Source organism: Magnolia sinica, chromosome 2, assembly GCF_029962835.1.
Source record: "Magnolia sinica isolate HGM2019 chromosome 2, MsV1, whole genome shotgun sequence".
In the NCBI taxonomy this organism is placed as follows: Eukaryota; Viridiplantae; Streptophyta; class Magnoliopsida; order Magnoliales; family Magnoliaceae; genus Magnolia; species Magnolia sinica.
Window position 1 is genome coordinate 85012176 of NC_080574.1, and position 25031 is coordinate 85037206.

The window sequence follows — 25031 nt, forward strand, 5'->3', positions numbered from 1 at the left end:
TTTGAGATTTTTGGGGTTTTCTTCTCCAAAATCTAATCTAGAGAAACCCCTCTCTACATCTTTTGCAACCTCTTGATTTCTTGTATTCCTAGTTGCAAATGAATGCTAGAGGTAGAAAGAAAAGTTCTCGAGGTCCTTCAACATCTAGATCGACACCTATCACAAGGTGCCACCTTCGGTCACCTGAATATGATCCTCCCTATATGCGGGATTTGAGGTTACGCAATGTAATAGTTGAGCGACCTGTGCATGTTGAACATCTTACTTCTTTTGATCTCCTTCCACCCTCCAATCTGTAGGATGGGCTAACATTCTACATTGGGGTGGGCAGGCATACTGGTCTATTGCGCAGGCTATGTTTGCATGTATTTTTAATTTTTCAACTGAGAATTTAACTTTTGTTATAGTTACTAGAGAAGGTCCATTTGAAGTTGACCGATATCTGATTTCTGACTCAATGGATATACCTGTCAATGATGAAGGTATTACAATTAGCTCTCTACTTGCTAAACCTTCTGAATCAGAAAAACATATGCTTACAAGAGCATTGTGTAATATAGATGCGCAATGGAGTCAAAATGGGAATGTGCTCGCTTCTAAGTACTTGTTACCCAGATATAGAGTCCTTCATAGGATATTTATTTCCAAACTATATCCTCGTTCTAGGAACAAAACCGAACTCACCACTTTCATGGTTCGAATTTTGCATTCTATCATCTCTGGTACATCAGTTTGTCTTCCTTCTTTAATCTGTTATTCCATCATACAATTCCGTCTCCATCTTAGTCATAGTAATATCCCCTTTATATATCTTATGACTATGTTGGCCACTCATATGTTAGTGGCTATGCCTGTTGGAGAGGCTCCTATTCATCACCCTATTTTCTACAACTCTAATATAAACAAGATGAATTTGAGGTTGGCTGATGGCCAAGTCAATGTGGGTGGTGGTGGAGTAGAAGCAGTGAATGAAGAAGAAAGCGATTTACCTCCAGATGATATAAACATGGATGATATCTTTAATGAGATTGAATCAGATTTTGAGGCTTACCTTGACTATCAGCCTTCTGATTTTGCTGAGAAGTTGCATTCTCTTGAGGAATAGGTGGCTCAGATTCGTGTAATCCAGGATTCTTAATTTGCTTATATGCGTAAATATATGAGGCGCATTAATAAGAGTTTACACCAAATTGATCCATCTATTCCTGCTCCCTCTTCTGGATCTGATTAGTATTTTCTTATCTTGGTTTGTAATAACTTTAATGATACTTGCTTTAATTTTGTCTTTTAAGATAGTACTTGGACTTGATTTACCTTAGTTGTACTTGATTGACTTTGGTTAATTATGGTTGCGCATGACTTGCTTATGGATTTGATATTTTGTCTGTCTTGTGGTATCATTTATTCCTCAATACTTTTCTTATTCTTCCTTCTTTATCTACTTCCATTTCTACTTTTTAATTCTTTCCTTTGTCATATTATGACAAAAAGGGGGAGAATTTTGGCATGCTTAATATATGGTGATTGTGGTATATATTGATATATTGGCATGTGGATTATATATAGATTATGGATATGTAGCTTTTCTTTGTGAATGGGGGAGGAGTTAAGTAAGGGGAGTATTGGCTGTAACTGGTTTGGTTTCTTTTGATAACTGGTGCATGATTCTTTAACCAGGCTGTAACTGGTTTCTTTTGATAACTGGTGCACGATTTTTTGTGCGTATATTGGTTATGTTACTATGGAGTGTGCTTTGTCACAAATTTGACAACGGGGGAGATTGTAAGTGCTATGGTTTTCTAGCTCCTATGATTGTCAAATTTTGGAGTGCCAAAACCTCTCAGTTTATAGTGCCAAAATCTCTCTTGGAATCTGTCTTATTCAACTCATAAGGAAGTCTATGCATCTCTCAAGAACAAGGGTCATTTGTACAATAACTTTAAGGGCAAGTGTACTTGTTCATATTCATGTACAACATCAATTGTGAATTTAAAAGCTTTCAAGAAGAATTCAAGAATGTCAAAGCTTCATATAAGTTAAGACAACGTTCTTAGACTTTGAAAGTTCAAGATACTCAAGCTTTATTGTTAGTCGTTCTCAACCTTCAAGAGTCTCAAGTTCAAGCTTTATCCTTTGACAAGATCTCAAGCTTCGCGAACTTTAAAGAACGTCTATCATCTGAAGAAAAGAAGTTTCAATGTTCATACTTCATGACTAAAGGTATGAATGACCTTATATTGACCTTAGGGTAGGTCATTTTGAATACATAATTCAATTATATCATTTTATAGGTGAATAGTCTATTTCTCAACTAGTCCTGGACTCTGTTTGACTAGTCTTAGCACCGGCTCGACCAGTCCAAGAAATTCCACGACCAGTCCTAAGTTTGTTGTAGATTTTTAAAAATTTTTGTTAAGCCATGACCAGTCCTGGAGACTGCTCGACCGGTTGTGTGAATAGTGCATGACTCGTTCATGACCAGTCCTACAGCTACGACTCAAAGTCGAAAAACTGTTTCTGGTTCCAAACGACCAGTCGTGGAGGTCCCACGACCAGTCGTGGAGGTCCTACGACCAGTCGTGCAAAGGCTTTATCCGATCACGCTCAAAATTTTAAAAACAGTTGGTCCTACAACCAGTTGTAGTGTCCACAGGACCAGTCGTGAACGTGATTTTTTCACTTATAAATAGACGACGAATTTCAGAGTTTTTCATTCAATTCAAGCTAAATCAATACGGTACTTTGAGAGATAAGTTAGTCATTATTTTTAGCTATATTGTGCTCATTTAATATTCTCTTTTATTAACTTTCTTTGTATTTCATTTTGAATTTCCGCATTCCAATTTTATTTGAAAGAGAGATTGAGGTATTCCCATTTCGTGGAATCAAAATGAAATCAAGTTAGCCCAAGGTACTTTAAATCTAAAATCAATTTAGAACCTAGAACCATTTCATATGTGAGTATTGGACATTGAACTTCTACTCCGATTTGATTTTGCCGGGCTGCATCAAAGAGAATATTCAGGTATTTTACAGTTTTGTAATTTCCTATGTTTTGGTTTCTTTGAGATTAAGCTAGAAAAATCCCTCAGTTTTGGTTATCTAAGGTGATCCAGAAAACTCAGAGTGTGGGGTTTTTTGAATTGTGTAAGCTTACTTGAAAGATACAATTGTGAAGTTTTTAAGTGAACCTGGAAAAATCTATTTTCATAGTGAACGCTAATATCCACTGTGTGAGGATATTAGGAGTAGATAACAGTTGGTGTACACACACGCGAACCACTATAATTCTTTGTGTATTGTGGTTTCCTTTTTTTATTCTTTTTTATTCAAGATTGTGGAATGTATTTGTGGATGTAAATGTTGTAATCTTTACATTTCAGCATTGTGGGGAATGTTGTAATAGTTTAGATTTCCTTTCTTGCTATTTTCCTTTTTATTCCTCTTCAATTTGAGTTTTTGATACACAAATCGTTCTAGTAAGGTTGTCCTGCCATAAACCCTTGGTTTTTATGGTATGAGGTTGTCCTTAGAACAACATTTATATTAATCTCTCAATACTAGAATTTTGAGGTTGTTGCTTCCTTTGATTATTTGCAATTCATTTTGCTATCTTATTATTTAATTCTGCTGTTAATTTTTAATTTGGTATTGTCCTATTCACCCCCCCTCTAAGGCATATAGCTCGGCCTTTTCACCCACCCACAACCAAAACAGATGGACAGCGTGCAATACATACATCAAACGAGGCCACAAAAACTGTTGACGCAAGAGCAACAACAGCTGCATGTGGGGTGCACATAGATGGACGGTCTGAATATAACACAGGCCTCATGATCAAACCCTACAAAACTTGCTACATCAAGGCAGCAGCTGGGTTCCCACTGTCCAAACATCTGGACGGTGCGGATTGAAACAAATACACCAAGGTAGGTCCGACCCACCATCCCAAGTGGACGACAAGGATGGGACACACACATCTGGGTGGCCCATCGTCCAAGTAATGGACGGTGGATACAACACTTAAATCATTGTGGGAGCCACCATCCATTGGCTGGACGGTGGATGTAACACGTGTCAGGTGGGGTCCACGTCCCATGGACGGACGGACGGTGAGATACAAAACATTCATTATAGGTGGGTCCATGTAAATGGATGGACGGTGTGGATGACGTCCACACAGCTGGGTCCCACAGACCCTGCTGACGTCAATAAAGCAGCTATATAGTTGCGTATAAGCAGCTACTAATGTTTCAAGGCAGCACAGGTGGGTCCCACGTAGGGTCCACCATAACATATATTTATATAAAATATATTATATTAATATATTATTATTATTATTATTATTATTATTATTATTATTTTAAAGCTAGTGAGTACACCCCACTGTCAGTTTACACTTCACACGTCCGGCGTCCTTGGACGCTGGACGGTTTGGATACAACACATATTTAAGGTGGGCCCCACCTATGGACATGCTACTAGGGGGGTGGGCCCTGCCCAGGTGGGCCACCAAATGGCTGAGTGGTGTGGATAAGACATATATCAAGGTGGGGTCCACGCATGTGGGCCTCCCCACTTAAGGATCCAACTGATATTAGTGTTTTCCTTTCAACCAAAACGGCAGTAAGGTGGGCCCACTTACTACATGGCTTGGATAAAATACATACTTTATGGTGGGGTCTATCCAGGTGGGTCACGTGGCCACATCATCACAAAAAAAGATGAAAGAGAGGGAGAGAGAGAAAGAAAGAGGCGAGTGATGGAGGGACCCCGCCACTATGGGTCCCTCTTTAAACAATGCATACATCAAGATGGGTCCCACCATATGTGGGCCCTCTAATCATCAAGATCACATAAAAAAATCACCCACCTTAGATCTTGGACTCCTCCTTCCACCGATGCGATTTAGAGCTCCAAGGGAATGATTTCAATGGTCGAGCCCAAGGCAAAAGGCCTATCTTATATACAAGAAAACTTTTTTCCTTGGCAAATCCGATTTGTGACTAAACTCACAATTCAAAGGTATCAGAAATTTCAAATTTGGAGGGAAATCAAAATATTTGAAATTCTTCTCCCTTAATATATATATATATCTATATATATATATATATATATATATATATATATATATATATATATATATATATATATATATATATATAATTTGAAACAAAATACAATACTCTTCACGACAGCTCCACTTCTGTCAGACAAGGCTTTGTTGCTCTAAGTTGCCCTTTTTATCTTAAATAGCTTGACTGCGTTTCTTATATATTGACCACAACATTCTATCAACCATCTACTCACAATACTCTGTCAACCATCCACTGGCGTGTAGAAATAAATTTACGCCAGCTGTAATCCTACTCCCAATATTGAAGATTCTTTTATCCACCTCCTATTCCTCGTGCAATGACACATTTCACGCTCCTATTAGCTTTCTTATAATGATCAGAAATAGGGTACAACACAAAGCCCATGTGTAGAACACTACTGAAAAAGATGAAGATACTGACGTCCACCACCGTTGAAACCTTTCCTGAGCACACAATGCTGTTTATTTGTGATCCAAGCTGTTCAAAAGTTCAGGCAGACAGGGATGAAGTGTAGTAAAATAAAAAAAATATTAGCTTGATTCAAAAATTCTTGTCCCCAAGAAGTTTTCAATTATAGGCATTGAATTCCCATTCTTTCCTACGATGTGGTATACTTTTGAGCTCATGCCCTGAAAATGATCTGAAAAAATGGATGGACGGTGGATAAACGATAACACAGATACATCATGGTGGCCACTCAGACTTTACTGAGCAGCCTAGTAAAATAAAAAAATATCTGCTTGATTCAAAAATTCTTGTCCCCAAGAAGTTTTCAATTATAGGCGTTGAATTCCCATTCTTTCCTACGGTGTGGTATACTTTTGAGCTCATGCCCTGAAAATGATCTGAAAAAATGGATGGACGGTGGATAACCAATAACATAGATACATCATGGTGGCCACTCAGGCTTTACTCAGTAGCCTATAGCAGGCTCAGTTGATCAGGACAATCAAGAAGAACTGAGCAACGGCCAAGATTCATCCAACAATTGATGCCGCATCCTCACGTTCAGAGGCAGAGATCCAAGTAGAGAGTCTTGACAGACAAATGGTGGGTCAGGTATCTCTCCGACTGGACCCTCATCATCCTGCTAATGTGTGGTTAGGTAGGGATTTTTATTTGTCCCCACTTACCTATCATTGGGTTTTGAGGATACTCGAGGAGATCTGCCTAGAAACCATATGGTCTGTTTGTAGTTTCATGTTTTGCAGTTTTAGATTCGGACTTTGTACTGGTGTAGCTGGTCGATCAGTTGTTGTTTGGACCCCTTAAAGAGATTTGGAGTTAATATCACCTCTCGCGGTGTGGCTATCTTTCATTTTTTTTTAAAAAAAAAATGCAGCATCCTCACGTTTAGGCGTGTAACACCAAATTGTGGTAACGGATTAGGTGTCACGGGCATAACACCTTCCGTATAACGCCTTGGTGGGTGTTACCCTTACCGTGGGGCCCACCTTGAGGATGTGCTATATATCCAGCGCCATCCATCCTTTTGCCAGCCCATTTTAGGAAGTAGATCCAAATCTCATGTGGATCAGATCACACCAAAGGAAACAGTGGTGATTGAACGCTCACCATTAAAAACTTTCGAGGGCCCACCTTAAGTAGATACGTAATGCTCATCCAACCCGTTGATAAGGTCAACCAGACTTAGATGGAGGGAAAATGAAAAGATCAGATTGATCCAAAACTTTTATGGCCCCAAAAAGTTTTTAATTTTCATTCACCACTTTTTCCAGTGGTGTGGTCCACCAGAAATAGATTTGAATCTGCCTAAGTTTTGGGATGACTTCGTCAAATGAGCTGAGAAAATGGATGGACAGCTTCGATATGCAACACATTTATCAAGGTGGGCCCCACGTGATAATGATAACACCCACTTAGGTGCCACCGGGTAACATCTAGGGGTGTACACTAACTGAGCTAGCTCGTTAGCTCGCTCCACACGACATGCAAAAGCACGATTTGGCTCAGTTTAAAGCTGAGTTTGAGATGATTTTTGGAGCTCGAAGATGAGTTCAAGCCGACTCAGATCAAACCCAGCTCAAATCGAATCCCAGTTTGGTGACTTGGTTACTTTGATATTGATGTTGCTCACAAAGTGTTTGATGAAATTACTCAGAGAAGTGTGGCTAGTAGCAAGGAAGGTAGGATGGGATTAAAAAAATGTAATTATCCGTGTGGCAAGGATTGTTCCCTGTGTTACCGTGGGATAAGTTTAATTCCATGCTATTTTTGTAATACAATGGTACATTAAATGGATATACTCACCATTATTTGAAACTATTGAGAATAACACATATGTGTTATATCTAAACCGTTCATCTGTTTTGTAACCTCATTTTATAGCATGGGCCTAAAAATGAGACTGATCCAAAACTTATGTGGCCCCAAAGTAGTTTTCAAAGGTAGGTATTCAATCCCCGCTGCTTTCTATGATAGGGTTCACTTGAGCTTTAGATCTACCCGATTTTTTAGCCCATGCTCTAAAATGATCTCAAAAAATGGGTGGACGGTGTGGTTATAGCCCACACATCACGGTGGCACCTACACAATTTGCTAATGATTGAGTGGAATTGGCACAGGAACCAATGCAATTCCATCTAATATAATTCCAAGCTTTTCCATTCTTCCCAAACATTGAGTGGAATTGGCACGATCTTATTTAATACCATGCGCCGAATGCCCCCGCCCCCCCCAAGAGATTTTGAAAGGTGCAGTCCAGGTGTTTGTAAAAATGCTGTGATGGCGGACTTAGCTCGTCCTTGACTCGAACTCGGCTCAAACTCTCCCAAGCTGCTGACTAAACTGAGCCGAGCTGGCCAGTCAGGCCCGGGGACTAAGCCGAGACTCGATTACACCCCAAGAACTAACACCTAATCCGCTCCCTTCCTATTCCAGCCTTACGTCTGTTGTGGATTCTCGCCATTGCTGTGCGTAGATGAATTAGGAATATTTTCAATGGCTCAGATTCAACTTCGTAAATTCGGCAGTCAGGATTAGAGCTGTACACGAGTCGAGTCGAGTCGAGTATCGCCCTACTCGTACTTGGCTCTTAACGCCCGAGTGCTGCTCGTACTCGGCTTTACTCAGCCAACGAGCATGGACTCTCTGCTCATGCTCTACTCGCCCGAGTACAAGCCGAGTATGAGTAGTAAACGAGTCGAGTCGAGTCTGAGTTTTCGAGGCGAGTTCGAGTACGAGCATACAATACCTTGCCTTCCCAAACTTGGAAGGAATAGAACTATGCAGTCCCTAGCCCCATCAAATGTAAAAGCTTGCTATTTTATTATTATGACTTAGAAGGAATAGAACTACGCAGTCCCTATACCTGGGATTTGGGATTATTATTATTATTATTATGATTTTTTATTTTTTATTTTTTTTTTGTTAGCCCATTAGACTAGTACACCTACACCCACTGTCAGCTCACACTTCACTGTTAGCCACCCTCTCTAGGGAATCCATAGCAAAACGAATATTTAGGAAAAACACAAATATCAAGTTAATCCCAAAACTATGTTAAACAATTTCTATATTAACATATATTAAATAATTTCTAAAAATAAAAAATCAAACCCACACATTACCGGGCGAGCTGGGCAGGAACGACCGGCAGCTGTATGCAGGGCAGGGCGATGACGGACGAGTGGCAGCCTGGTAGGGATGAGCTACGGCACCAGACGAGTGGCAGGGACTAGCTCCGTCACTGGACAGGGGCACCGGACAGGCCGCAGGGACGAGCGGCAGGGTCTAGCACCGCCGGACAGGGGACAGGGGCGAGTGAGAGAGAGAGAGAGAGAGAGAGAGAGAGAGAGAGAGAGAGAGGGAAGAAGAGGGACGAGCGTTCGGAGAGGGAGGGGAGACAGAGAGAGGGGGGGTTTTTTTTTTCAAACAGGCTGGGGAGGGAAGAAGGGTTTGGACGCTTGCTGGTTGAAAATGACGGGTGGGTGGGGTAGGGTATTTTTTGGGCGCTCGGCTGCTCGCTGGTTGAAAATGACGGGTGGGTGGGGTAGGATTTTTTTTTGGCAGGCTTATATATATGGGTACGAGTCGAGTACGAGTCGAGTACCGAGTCGAGCACCGAGTCGAGTACCGAGTCGAGTACCTCTAGACTCGTACTCTACTCGTAATGTAAACGAGTCGTGGAAACTCGCTCGTACTTGGCTCTAACTCAGACGAGTCGAGTATCGAGTCGAGTATTTCGAGTCGAGTCGATCGAGTACCCGAGCTTAGCCGGCTCGTGTACAGCTCTAGTCAGGATCATGGCTTGTTTATGACAGCAATGCGGAGATGGACGGTTCAAATCTCTGAAACCATTTCATCACGCGGGCCCAGGAGACACATATGGGCGGCCAGGCGAACTAAAGGGAGGAAAAACAAAGACCGCGGATGGCCTGCGACAAGAAACTGGCTGGGCCTCACACCGATGTATGTGAGAAATCCACCCCGTCCGTATGTTTTCCCGTATAATGTCACGAAGTAGGCACAAAACTAAGGCAGATCCAAAACCCAAGTGGCCCGTACAATAGGGAAAAGTAGATAGGGAAATGCCTACCATTAAAACCTCCCGGGAGTCCACCCATCCATTAAGATCAAAAGGTCATTTCTATTTGGATGAACTGAAAACACAAAAATATTAGCCCGATTAAAAAATTGAGGCCTCACAAATGTTTCAACGGTGGACGTTCACTCCTCATTGTTTCCTGTCATATGGCCCACTTTAGATTTGGATCTGCCTCATTTTTGGGCTCATCTAATGACATGAGGTGGAAAAACGGATAAACAGGGTCGATTTATCACAACATCAGGGTGCCCCCCCCCGGATGTTGTGATAAACAGTGGGTGTCATTATACTGCAGCTTTCTTTGGTGTGGTCCACTGGAGCTGTGGACCTGCTTCATTGTTTTGTTCAAAGCTTAAAATGATATGAGAAAAGCGATAAACGGCGTGGATAAAATACTTACATCACGGTGGCCCCACACAAACCTGCCCGTACAGATTACCGTTCGGGCCGGGTAGGACGCAATCCGCGTCCCACAAACGCCTATTTCCTGCCAAATCCTTTCGCATAAAGTTCCTGTGCTCGAAATATAGGTGCGGCCACCGTGATGTTTTTGAGAAATCTACTCCGTCCATCCGTTTTGTGAGCTTATTCTAGGACATGAGGCTAAAAAATGTCTCAGAACCAATACTTAAGCGGGCCGAAAACGGGAGTATTGAACATCCATAGTTGAAATATTCGTCAGGCCACAGAAGTTTTGAATCAGGCTAATATTTGTGTTTCAGTTCATCTCAGTAGGAATGACGTTATGAACGGTATGGATGGAATGTAAACATCAATGTCAACCCCAGGGAGGTTTCAACAGTAAGAATTTCACTACACACCTTTTCCTTCAGTGCGGCCACTTGAGTCTTGGCTACTGCTCGTTTTCTGTTTTAAGTACTAAAATGAGCTCACAAAACGGATGGACGGAGTAGATTTCTCAAAAACATCACGGTGGGCCCCACTTAGGTTTCCAACGCAGGAACTTCGTGCGGAAGGCTTTCCAGGAAATCCGCGTCCGTCGCAAGCAATCCGCGAAAATAAAAATAAAAAAAATCATATATATATATGAGGACTCTTAACGGCTTTTTTCTCACTTTCCATAAAACGAAACCCAACGTCTATTTTCTCACTTTCCATAAACGAAACCAAATCACAGCACTTTTCTTTCTTCTTCTTCTTCTTATTTTTTCTGCTGTCTAGAGAGAGAGAGAGAAGAGTACTGCTGCAATCAAAGAGAGAGGTTGAGAAAGATGTCTTCCTCTTATCATCCTAACGTATCTGATACGGACGTGAGAATGTTGAAAGTTAGAACGTGGAGAACAGAAGAAGGAGAAGAACCAACAGCTTACTTCCAAATTCATCTCCTAACTAAGCATTCCCTTCTTTCCAATTCAAGAAGCGGATTTCCTTTCACTGTCATCCATCAAAGAGAATCTCCCGTCAGCCTCGCATTCTTTCAAATTCAAATGTCAAGCATGGAAAATCCTGCTACCTCTTATCATTGCATCTTCCACATGCTTTGCACGGTTGGCGCCGATCCGTCCCACATCGAGAATTTGATAGACCATATCTCGATTTTATGCCGAGAGAGTGCAGAAGAGACGGTACGTAACGGTCTCAGCTCAATGGAGATCCTGATTCGCATAGAGGTTCAATTGAGGGAATTTTACGACTCAGACATTGCGTTTCCTCTGGATACATTGGGGGAATTTGGCGATCAGGACAGTGCATTGGATCTGGCCATGATGGAATCGATGAATGATGCTGATGATGCACGGGCCATGGCTCATGGGTCCAGATCAACGGTTGAGATTGAAGCTTTATTGGAAACTTGTCAAATTGACAGATGGGATTATACGAAGGATTGTAGCATTTGCTTGGAGCTTTTGAGTGAGGAGGTCGTCCATATGCCCTGTTCACACTTATTCCACAGAAGTTGTATTGGGAGATGGTTGGAAATTAGTGATTTGTGCCCCATGTGTAGAGCTATTATTTGAGAATTGAGATGAGATCTTTTTTTTTTCTTTTTTTTTTCCATTGGAAATTATTGTTCTATTTTAAAAGTCCAAGTTGTTTTCCCCTTTATATTTTGTAATTAATAGATGTAACTTGTTTCAATATGGAATGAGTTTTTTTTTTTTTTTCTATGAATGGTATGGATTGTTTCTTTCTTTATGCAAATTGTATTGTAGAAAACTATTATAAGATATGTTAATAGTAATGTGATCCACCTCCCTTAGAAGTGACATATTTATCTTAGTTAAACTCATGGAATAATGGATTGTTGAAAATATAAGGAATTTAATCTTAATCATATATATGAATATGAATGGGAAGCCATTCCTATTGACTAATGATTTTTCTAATTTTATCAAGAATTATGTATTGGAGTAGTTTAACTCATTTCAACTATTCTATTACTCCACACATCTCCACACTTAAAGAATTTCTATATACTCAAGATTAGGATCTGAACCGATCCCAATTTATATTGGATTCACTGGTATGCTCAGATCCAAATCATCCAACGATTAATAAGTTTGATAAATTTATAAGGCCCACTTAATAAAAATTTTATATTCTCCCACTTAGGCCATATTGATTAATATTAAACTTTTGAAAAAGAAATTCTTTTAAAATTTAATAAAACATTTATTTGAAACATTCTCATAGGCAGCCATTAAATTTCGAAATCACTATCATTAAATGATGATACGGGCAATGCTTCTTAAATCTTGTGGTAGTCACAACATTTAATCTTTACGAAATGAGATAAATCACTGTTACAAATACTAGCAATTCCAGCGACATATATCTCGAATATGAAAGTGTGGTACGAAGATTGCATGCCTAATGTGATCACAACAATAAGAAAATAACTCATATGATGTGTTGATGGTGATATGACCCAAATCCTTAAGACCTAGCCATTTGATCATACACCGTTATGTGGGCATTGTCATGGATGTTATTCCCACTTTGTTAAAAGAAACAACTCACACAACAATTGGGACACATTGTCCTGGCCCACAATCGGCAAGTGATAGAATCACAGTTCTACAGTCAACGAGACAGAGGTCTTCTGATACAACAAACTGTACATTCTTTCTGTGGCAGGTATTGACTGGAGAACTGGACCAGCTAGCCAGGACCGAAGGAGCTAGCTGTTGTGGATGAAGAAGTGCGTGCTTCTATAGCAATACACAAATATCTGTCATTTCAGTGGGGACCATCGATTGGAAACGTGGCCACTTAAAGAGACCTAACATGTGTAGCATAAAACATTACATATCATGAAGAATACAGCATTTGACGAGATTTATGATTATTGAGGAAAACTAATATCATTTGCAAATCTCTCTTGCAAATCCATGGAAACATCTGCTGTATATGGTAGGCCCCATCATAGAAGGGCCATTGAACAAAAAAACTGCATCTGTGCATGAAATGATAGTCAAAAAAAGCGGAGCAGGAGCAGTCAACGATCATCCAATCACGGATGCTGTATACATAGACCAGATATTCACATTGAGTGCAGTTGGTATTTCCGTGTGCGGATGATTCAAGCATTCCTCGTAATGAGTAAAATTATGTCCAACCTCCCAACTCTTTTTGAGTAAAAACTAATGGATCCTGATTCACCATGCTATGAGTAGTCAGGGCCATACTTAGCTGATCCAGAGCACTGATCAGGTGGGCCCCACATTGGAAGTGAATGCCCATGGGAGATAGTGATCATCCAATCTTTGGTCCTCCTGATTCTTCTCTATGTTCTTGTAGCCATCTGCTTGTGTGCTGCTGATCAAAAGAATAATATCTCACAATCTGGGAGATATTTGGGCAATCCTCCGTCCACAGCAGAGCCCATCATATCAACGGTCTGGATCATCAAGCCACGACCATATCATTACAGAATGAGTGAAATTCACACTTGTCAAGGAGGAATTGAAAAATCAGATTGTACAGTCTATGGATGCATGGAAAACATGAATCTGCCTAGTTATTATTTGAACAAAGCAACATGTAAATCATCCAAGAGAAACCAACCACTTTCCTTTCTTCATGAAAAAAAAAAAAAAAAGCTATGGAAATTAAAAAGGAGCAAGAAGATACATCTCTAGATAGATAATCATGCCAATTGTTATACCGATTCTGCTTAATACAATGGCTTGGTTCCATTGCTGCTGTGAGATCGGCTGCTGCACTACTTTTATGTTGCATGTGATATGCCTTCCATGATGCAATCCATGTGCTGCTAATTTTGAATTTTCATCACCTGTTCATATTTCCTTAGGTCCTCTCTAACGTTTCTATATGGCGATATTGAAGTAGCCTTTGATGTGTGGGCAGGTTATCTCTGTTCAATTGCAATTTGGCTTCCTGAAAATAAAGCAGTGATCTCAGTCAAGTGGCTTGTGCAGATTTGGATGAAATAAGAAAAGGCAACAATAAACTTTCCTCAATCAATCATAACAAAACTTCCAATGCAACTTCTGCAGTATCACGGAGGATAGTGTGATAACAAGTCATGGGGTTGTTAGCATCCCATTCTCGTTTTGGGGTGAATTTTAGGTGTGATCATAAGCCATGGGTTGTTACCATTGCATTCTCATTTCAGGGGTGGATCTTTGGTGTGATCGTAAGCTGTGGGTTGTTAGCATCCCATTCTCATTTCAGAGTGCATTTTTCTAGAATGGATCATTTAATGCATCCATGGTACATTGCTGGTATTTCGCAAACTCAGTGGAAAACAATTGCATGGGACAAAATAAACAAGTTTCGTTATCATGTGTATAAAAATACTACCTTTTTTCTTAGAGAAGAAGAATCTAGAAGCAGATCCGAAGAAATGCCTTTCACGAAGCTAGGGAAGTAGAATACGAAAAAAATTCACTGTCCAACTGTCAGATATAAGTCATAGTGTTCCAATAGTTCTTTAAACCACCTGCAAGAAAAACAAAAACAGGAGATGAGAGAGAATGAGTAAAGGCAGAAACGTAGTGGAGGAAGACTGTATGAGGAACAACGAAGACTAGAGCTTCTTTGGGCGCATACAACATATCCTCCAGCAAACAGATCCCCATAGAACCCAACTGAACCACTAACAACATGCCAGGAAAAAAAAAAAAAAAAAACCTCCTTTTATCAATTACTCTAGCCATCTGATTATGGATAGGAAATGAATTCATATTGATTATAATTGAGGTCTAGTTAGTGACCCTCTGTCCATCATTGAAGGCCCAACTTTTTGCCTATCCATATAAAAATATATATATATATGACATCACCATGCTGTATTGAGCATTGTCAGATGAGTCATTTGTAAGAAACAAAAGATAGTTGAAATAAGAGATAGCCCATGGTTCTCATTCAACATGTGTGATGGCTTGATGAGTGGACCTGTCCAAAATGAGTCAGGTCCACTCTTCAGAAGGTCCACTCCAAACTAGACTACTTTTAAAGTGTGCTGATTATCTAACCACAGGTTAGTGACGATGAAGTCGCTTTCCTAACAAACAGTGATCCTGAAAAGGAAAAGGTTATTCTGTCATTGTGGTTTGATAGACTGAAATTGTTTGCGGTCACTGACATGAGAAGGGTTGCAGATACTTTACAAAGGTTCTGTTTCATCTCATTTATTGTTATATTGTTAAGATGATTTCTATCAAATTTTTACTAGAATCCCTACTTTATATCCTGATTATGAAATTCCTTCCTTTTTGTGTTATATAGTTTTAGGAATCCAAAGAAAAAGTGGATGGATTTTCCATTAAATATGGTCATCAATAATAGAAATACTGAACCATGATTCCGATGAGGCATGAACACACAGCTAAGGAATGGCGGAACAGGATTCATGTAGGCTGTATCTGACCACAATCAGTGGGATAAGGCTTAGATGGTGATGAATAAGGTTGTCTTTCATATACTGTTGAATTGAATTGAATTGCTGTCATTGGTCAATAAGGTGGCACTGACCAAATTTCAACTACCTTCCCAAGTATTCAAATTGAGGTCCTAGCCTCCAACTTGCAGTTATGTTAATTAGATTTCGATGTCATGTAACTGCCAATTGAGGACTACTTCTTCATTATGAATACTAAGGAAGGTTGCGGTTGTTTCCTTCACAAGAACTAATTATTGTGCAAATCAATTCAATATTGAATCGAAAAGTGGCTGAAGATACAGACATCATGGTAGGATTTTCCATGCATTTTGCAAGCCATGGTTAAATAGAAGAGCTCGACAGACATGAGGAATGATTTTGATACAATGCAGTGGAGCTTGTAAAACAGAAAATTAGGAATACCTTAACAACAACAAGAAGAATCTCATACAGAATGTCTAAAAGCCATGACTCGAAGTTATCAATAACTAAGGATCTCTTGTCCTTCTTGTCAGGCTCTATATTTTCCTTTGCTATTGTCTCGTTCTCTGCTACATTGCTACAATACGATTCTTGAGAAGATTCCTCCTCTTCTTCAATTGTGGAAGTGTATTCAGGTAACATGGGCTCCAGTAATTGGGCATGAACTCCAACGTTTAGAATCAAATCAAAAGCCTGAAGACTAGAAGCCAATCTTGGTGAATTAAGCATCTCCTAAAAGAGATTAAAAAGCACTTGAGAAAATTTGGCTCCATTTATCATAGGCAGAAGTTGAGATGTGATCAATAGAACACCTCTAGCTTAAAAAGCGTTAAGGGAGCAGTGGTCCGAGAATCCAAGACATACCTGCAAAAGGGGGGAAAAATAGAATCAGATTTTCAATTATCTCATGATTCTCAAGACCACTTAATAAAGCATATGGATAATTCAAATTTAAGTTAAAACAACCAAATGACCTCAATAATTACAGAGCTAGGCTACAACTGAACAATGATAATCTAGGCTACAGAAAACCATCTAGGCTACAGAAAATGACCTCAATAATTACAAATTGACCAAAACTGATGCAGAAAACTATGGATAATTTGAATTTAAGTTAGCACAACCAAATGAAATAACCACAAAGAATACTTGCTAGTTTCTGACAAATTATCAAATCAATAAACAGTGTGGAAGGAAAATTCATTCATATAAACACAAACATCATATAAACAGCCAAGAAGTCATAAACTTAAAAAAATTTAAAATCACGTCCACACATATATCAACAAAGAAATTTTGAATTAGGAAAGTTTTGAAGCACAAACATAAAAAGACCATATGTATGCAATGGACCGGACGATCCTAACTGCCCACTTCGCCCTCCCTTGCTCCCTCCCTCAAGGTGGTGACTTCCACCCGAGATTTTGTTCGATCCTTAAGTTTATAAAACAATGAAGGAACCAACACACCCAACCGCCCACTTAATAGACTTTTTTTTATTGTAGAATGTGCATTGTTGCCCATTTAGCTTTCACTATTCGCTTGTAGGATGTGCTCGCTGGTTGTATCCAATCCTCCAATCAATGGAAATTTTGAGCCATGGTCCATGCATGGTGAGAAACCTGGGGTTTATAGTTGGACAATCCTTCTAACCGGGTTCCACTTCCACTTTGGATAGTGATTCAAACTCATACTCTGCTCAAGTATCCTGGCTGCTTATACTCGCAACCATTTTGAAATAGACTCTTCTGCACCCAAATCCATTGCCTCTTCGCTTCATGCTTCGTGCAACTATAGGTCCGCCAGTTTGATAGATGCAATCAAACAAGGTAACCTCATATGTGGTGGAAGTGTGAAGAATACTAGACTAAGGTGTGAGAACACTACACATCGAAAATAAGTGACCTAAGTGACACATCAATGATACAGAACACGTACATTCACGTCAATCCAAACCACCCAAATTGCAGGCCCAACTGTGGATGGACCATCATCCAAAAACCACACTGATCAGATGAACTCCACTGCCCAATCGATGGATGTTGCCCAGGGCGATTAAAAAAAAATCCCCAGGAATCCTAATTCCATAGGCGAAATCTGGCGGTAGAGATCAAGATTATCCAATTGATTCCATTCCTGGGCTAACGCACCATCCACAAAGCAGCCCACAATTTGGACTATCTTGATCACGAATAACGAAATTGACCTTATAGTGAAATGTGGGACAAATACTGCACCATCCACAAAGTGGCCCACAATTTGGACGGTCTTGATCACAATAAATTACCAAATTGACCTTATAATGAAATGTGGTGAAAATGAGGGAAGAGGGAAATGCCGGTACCTGCATGTAGCGCGGGAGTATCCTTTGGAGTGGCCTTGAAGAGAACGAAAGATGTATCAAACGGTGAGGGATGCAAGTAAGAGCCGACCTCGACCTCTCGAGCTTCGGCGATTAAGGGTACGATGGGAAGTATGGAGATTAAAGTGATTCCCTTGAGAAATTCTCGTCTGTAGAGGAGATTTTGATGCCATACGTGAGAGATTTTGGGGGGATTTGAAGGGATGGAGAGGGGTTTAAAAGAAGAAGAAGAAGAGATTTTCAGAGTAGAGAAAATGGGAGTTGCTGAAGCGGTAGCCATGAAGAGAGAGAGAGAGAGTTAGGGCAGGGAGAAGAGAGAGATGGGGGTGGGGAGAGAGGGAGAGAGTCGGGGCAAGGCCGGATTGATGAAAATATGGGTTAGGGTTTTGTCATGTTATATTTATATGGATTTTTTTTACCAGCGCTCGGTATTAGTTAGCACCGGCAAAGGATCCCCGCCAACGTCGGCTTTGCTCTGTTTTGTTGTAGTGACTATTCTATTACTCCACACATCTCCACACTTGAAAGAATTCCTATATACTCAAGACTAGGATCTAAACCGATCCCAATTTATATTGGATTCACTGGTATGCTCAAATCCAAATCGCCCAACGATTAATAAGTTTGATAAATTTATAAGGCCCACTTAATAAAATTTTTATATTGACCCACTTAGGCCATATTAATTAATATTAACTTTTGAAAAAAAATTCTTTTAAAATTTAATAAAACGTTTATTCGAAACCTTCTCATAGGCACCCATTAAATTTTGAAATCACTATCATTAAATGATGATATGGGCAATGCTTCTTAAATCTTGTCCATTACGACCACTAATATCATATCATAGTAGTCATAACATTTAATCTTTAAGAAGTGAGATTAATCACCTAATGGGGACATCACGCGCACACGCACTTCCCCCTATACACGTACGCAAGGAGGAGGAAGGCCCCACCATCGATCTAGATCGATGACGACGTCCAAGGAGGGCCTCCTAGTTAGAGAACTGCGTTTTGGTTCCTCGGAGTGGACCCGATCGGCATGCGAATCCCACCATGGGTTCTCATGATCGTGGCCCACTATTCTAAATAATCTAGTACTTTGGGTTTTGCTTATTATTGTTATAAGGAATATCATGGACGGTTTAGATTGCTTTGATTAGTTGTTATTGTTGATTACTTCGTCTCCAAGTAATAGGTTGCACACATGGCGCGAGTTTTAGGGTATAGGGTTTTATTATAAATAGTCACCCCTTGTAGTTTTTTTTTCTCACTGAAGATTAATAAAATTGCTGGGTTTTTATGTTCCTCTAAATTTCTGAGTTGTGAAGATTCAATTGGGTGCAAAACTCTCCCTTCCTTGAAGGGCTGACTACTGTGGTGCAAAGCCACACCTATCCCGATTCGCCCCACCTTCTTCCATCCATATTTATCTTCTCCTACAAGCATTCCATCTGCAAATCCATCAATATTTGCAAGCGTTTTTCTCTCTACAATAGATTTCCAGAATTTGGCCTTGTAGGAGGGCTGAAACTTCGGCGGAGCACCACGCACAAACCGTGCATCGGATCGAGTTGAGATTTGGGGGATTTGGAGTCCATCCCTCGCCAACCAAGGCCAAGGTGGCGTTTTTCTAAATAGTGGGCCCCACATATGTGCGTCCGGGATCACACGCAGGTGCGTCTGGGCCATTGTTGCTGTCCACACGTGCGGTACTTCTCTGGTTTATCTCTCTCCTCTCTTTCACTCCTCTTTCACCCAAAATCTCTAAACCTAGCCCTAAATTACTCAAATCCCCAATTTTATGCCCTTTCTTCAACCTTAAGGTTCCCCGAGTTGAAATTTTTGAATCCCTTGGATTGGGGGAATTATTTCTGTGCATGTGTGGATGACTTTGCCTTCATTTGATTCTTGTTTGGTCTATAATTTTTATTAATCCGGCCCTAGCATGTGTAGGCCTGGATCCACGTAAAATTCCCCTTGATTAAGTGTTTGAACTTTTGTGTGGGATGTGGAATTTTGTGTAATTGTTCCTGAACTAGTGTGATCTAAAGCCTAAAAATCTTACACATCATACTTGAATTTCATGTCCTGCATCATCACCATTACAAATACTAGCAATTCCAATGACATATATCTGGAATATGAAAGTGTGGTACGAAGATTGCATGCCTAATGTGATCACAACAATACAAAAATAACTCATATGATGTGTCAATGGTGATACGACCCAAATCCTTAAGACCTAGCCGTTTGATATGGATGTTATTCCCACTTTGTTAAAAGAAACAACTCACACAACAATTGGGACCCATTGTCCTGGCCCACGATCGGCGAGGGATAGGATCACTGGTCCACAGTCAACGAGACAAAGGTTTTCCACGAATATCTGTCATTTCAGTGGGGCTCATCGATTGAAAACGTTGCCACTTAAAGAGACCTAACATGTGTAGCATAAAACATTACATATCATGAAGAATACAGCATTTGACCAGACTTATGATTATTGAGGAAAACTAATATCATTTGCAAATCTCTCTTGCAATCCATGGAAACATCTGCTATTTATCATTACAGAATGAGTGAAATTCACACATGTCAAGGGGGAATTGAAAAAACAGATTGTACAGTCTATGCATGCATGGAAAACATGAATCTGCCTAGTTATTATTTGAACAAAGCAACATGTAAAATCATCTATGAGAAACCAACCTCTTTCCTTTCTTCATGGAAGAAAAAAAAGAAGCTATGGAAATTAAAAAGGAGCAAGAAGATACATCTCTAGATAGATAATCATGCCAATTGTTTTACCAATTCTGCTTGATACAATGGCTTGGTTCCATTGCTGTTGTGGGATCGGCTGCTACACTACTTTTATGCGACATGTGATATGCCTTCCATGATGCAATCCATGTGCTGGTAATTTTGAATTGTCATCACCTATTCATATTTCCTTAGGTCCTCTTTAACATTTCTATATGGTGATATTGAAGTTGCCTTTGATGTGTGGGTAGGTTATCTCTGTTCAATTGCAATTTGGCTTCCTGAAAATAAAGCAGTGATCTCAGTCAATGTAACGCCCCGAAAATCGGGGGTCAAGTAGAAGCCCAGCTCCCGAGTTCCAACGCATCACTTATGCAACATAGATAATGATGGTTAAATGTTGTCTGTATTAGCACGTTAAACATGAATGGGATTACACTAAATCAGCATATCATACTCCAGAGACAATTAGATTACGCAAGCGAAGACTGTGATAGATATATAAAGCATATAAGTGATTGTAAGTCCCCGGAATATGAAAGTCACCAAGTTAAACATTTAATCTTTAAGAAGTGAGATAAATCACCGTTACAAATACTAGCAATTCCAATGACATATATCTAGAATATGAAAGTGTGGTACAAAGATTGCATACCTAATGTGATCACAACAATACAAAAATAACTCATATGATGTGTCGATGGTGATACGACCCAAATTCTTAAGACCTAGCCATTTGATATGGATGTTATTCCCACTTTGTTATGGATGTTATTCCTACTTTGTTAAAAGAAACAACTCACACGACAATTGGGACCCATTGTCCTGGCCCACAATCGGCTAGGGATAGGATCACTAGTCCACAGTCAATGAGACAGAGGTTTTCCACAAATATCTATCATTTCAGTGGGGCTCATCAATTGGAAACGTGGCCACTTAAAGAGAACTAACATGTGTAGCATAAAACATTACATATCATGAAGAATACAGCATTTGATGAGACTTATGATTATTGAGGAAAACTAATATCATTTGCAAATCTCTCTTGCAATCCATAGAAACATCTGTTGTACATGGTAGGCCCCATCATAGAAGGGCCATTGAATATAAAAAACTGCATAAGTGCATGAAATGATAGTAAAAAAAAAAACGCAGAGCAGGAGTAGTTAATGATCATCCAATCATGGATGCTGTATGCATAGACCAGATATTCACATTGAGTGCATTTGGTATTTCCTTGTGCGGATGATTCAAGCATTCATAGTAATGAGTAAAATTATGTCCAACCTCCCAACTCTTTATGAGTAAAAACTAATGGATCCTGATTCACCATGCTGTGAATAGTCAGGGCCATACTTAGCTTATCCAAAGCACTGATCTGGTGGGCCCCACATTGGAAGTGAATGTCCATGGGAGATAGTGATCATCCAATCTTTGGTCCTCCTGATTCTTCTATATTTTTTTGTAACCATCTGCTTGTGTGCTTCTGATCAAAAGAATAATACCTCACAATCTGGGAGATATTTGGGCAATCCTCCGTCCACAGCAGAGCCCATCATATCAACGGTCTGAATCATCAAGCCACGACCATATCATTACAAAATGAGTGAAATTCACACACGTCAAGGAGGATTTGAAAAATCAGATTGTACAGTCCATGGATGCATGGAAAACATGAATCTGCCTTGTTATTATTTGAACAAAGCAACATGTATAAGCATTAGACTGCCAAAAAAAAAATTTCATCCAAGAGAAACCAACCTCTTTCCTTTCTTCATGGAAAAAAAAAAGAAGCTATGGCAATTAAAAAGAAGCAAGAAGATACATCTCTAGATAGATAATCATGCCAATTGTTCAGTATTTTTTGATAGGAAGTGCGGAAGAGTGAGCCCTTAAGATCTGACAATCTACACGATATGGAACCTCCACAAACTGAAGATAAACGGTCTAGATCTAGCGGTCCGCCTAACCACTACTGGAGTAGATGGGTCTAATCACCCCTCTGATTCTACGATATAAATGGCCCCGGATTACGATCTATGGCTTAGATCATCCCAAGGACAAGCCTAACGGAGAAATTTCTATATACCATTATTCCTCTTTTTACTCTCATTATTCCTTAATATCTTTTCACGAGAGAGCCTTATCCTATTTATAGGAAAGGATGGGGAGTTTGGATGAGACCAGGAATTATCTGGTCTTATCCCTATCTCCTCTTTTTAAATCTAAATTCAAACTTGAATTCGAAATCCATTGATTAATAGAAGAGGGCGGAAGAGGCCTAAACTCATGGGACCCACCCACTAGTGATTGCCCACCAGTGGGCCCCACTGGCCTGTGTCCAATATCTCGCACTTAATCACATTGTGGGATAGGCACAAAAAATTTATCCATCTAACTCACCTAATAATAATCAAAGCCAAACATCGTGATCAAAAGAATCAGAGGCGTGGGACCAACTGGATCACCGTAATCTTCTCACAGGTGTTAAAGTATTAAGTGACTACTTAACTAGTACTCAATAACCCAAGCTTTGCAATGTCTGTCCTAGTCGGCATGACCACACCGGATGGAGTTAACTCTCGATCTAGAGTACTCGGCAAACATACGCACTTATCCAACTTATCGAGTGATTGCCCACCAGTGGGCCCCATTGGCCTATGTCCAACATTTTTTACCAATTCTGCTCGGTACAATGGCTTGGTTCCATAGCTACCGTGGGATCGGCTGTAGTACTACTTTTATGTTGCATGTGATATGCCTTCCATGATGCATGCAATCCATGTGCTGCTATTTTTGAATTGTCATCACCTGTTCATATTTCCATAGGTCCTCTCTAAAGTTTCTATATGGTGATATTGAAGTTGCCTTTGATGTGTGGGCAGGTTATCCCTATTCAATTACAAGTTGGCTTCTCGAAAATAAAGCAACGATCTCAGTCAAGTGGCTTGTCCAGATTTGGATGAAATAAGAAAAAGGCAGCAATAAACTTACCTCAATCATTCATAACAAAATTTCCAATGCAACTTCTGCAATATCAGAGAGGATAGCGTGATAACAAGTCATGAGGTTGTTAGCATCCCATTCTCGTTTTGGGGTGAATTTTAGGTGTGATCATAAGTTGTGGGTTGTTATCATTGCATTCTCATTTCAGGGGTGGATCTTTGGTGTGATTGTAAGCTTTGGGTTGTTAGCATTCCATTCTCATTTCAGGTTGCATTTTTCTGGAATGGATCATTTAATGCATCCATGGTACATTGTTGATATTTCACAAACTCAATGGAAAACAATTGCAAGGGGTAAAATAAACAAGTTTCGTTATCGTTCCTAATTCCAAGGCATATCCAAACAAGACCTTAAACCCTGAATAAATAGTTTTATCCTCAATGCAAACAAAATACTGCAATTTGCAATCAAGTAATTTGCAAGTTACATCCAATAGATTAGGAACTTCCTTTAATATGACATTACACGCAAACCATGCAATCAATCATAAAGAAAACTAGAATCTTGTTGGACTTTGTGGAAACAACATGCGCGGGGAAGCAGCCCCTTACCCTTGCCTTCTCGTCGGCGTCGATGATGCTTCTTATTTGCTTGTGGGGTGGATATCATGGTACGTGATGAAGAGGCCATTGTACCACTCCTGTTTGGTTTTGTTTGCTTTTAATGGGCTATTTCCTGTTGGTTACTTTGGTCTTCCTGTTGTACGTTCTTGTGCATCAATATTCTCGAGATTTTGGTTTTTTAAAATCTCTATTGACCATTATGGCCCTTGATGGGGTGGAATGGCAGAACATGATTCATGTAGCCGACCCCAATTAGTTTGAAAGGTTTAGATAATTGATGATTACCAATGTCTAGACTTAAAATTGAAATTTTAAAATTTTAGATGTGTTGGGGGCCTTGCACAAAGCCTTAGAATCTAGCCTCCCAAATCAAACTAGAATTATGGGATAATAAAGCAATGAAATAAATTAAAGCACAAACCACAAGACACAAGAGATTTTTACGTGGAAAACTCTCTAAGAGGTAAAAACCATGGGACCTCATCCAGATCAACAATCCACTATGAAGTAGAATGTTACAACCCTCTTCACTCATGCAGGAGTGGATAAACAATTAGAGAATAAAAGAAAAACAAAGAGATCTCACCGATCACGAGGACATAGAAGCGCTAAGATGTTGAGTGCACAGTAGATCACCTCTATGAGCAGAACCTCCCTTCCACAAGCTTCCTCTCTCTCTCTATCTCTCTCTCTCTCTCACCTTTGATAGCCCTAAACCCTTTAGCAAACCCTTGCAAAGCTTTAGGAAACCCTCTTGCATTACCTAAAAAAGTCCTAGGCACCCCTATTTATAGTTTAGGCAACTCCCTTTCACACCT

The 25031-nt window shown here is 39.9% G+C and overlaps 1 protein-coding gene across 1 annotated transcript; it reads left to right on the top strand.

The window, feature by feature from the left end:
• Nucleotides 1-10073: 10073 nt before the first annotated feature.
• On the top strand, nucleotides 10074-12329 carry LOC131229455 (uncharacterized). The gene has a single exon (XM_058225421.1). It carries the CDS (start codon nucleotides 10899-10901, stop codon nucleotides 11643-11645), a length of 747 nt encoding a protein of 248 aa, XP_058081404.1. The 5' UTR covers nucleotides 10074-10898; the 3' UTR covers nucleotides 11646-12329.
• The last annotated feature ends 12702 nt before the right edge of the window (nucleotides 12330-25031 follow it).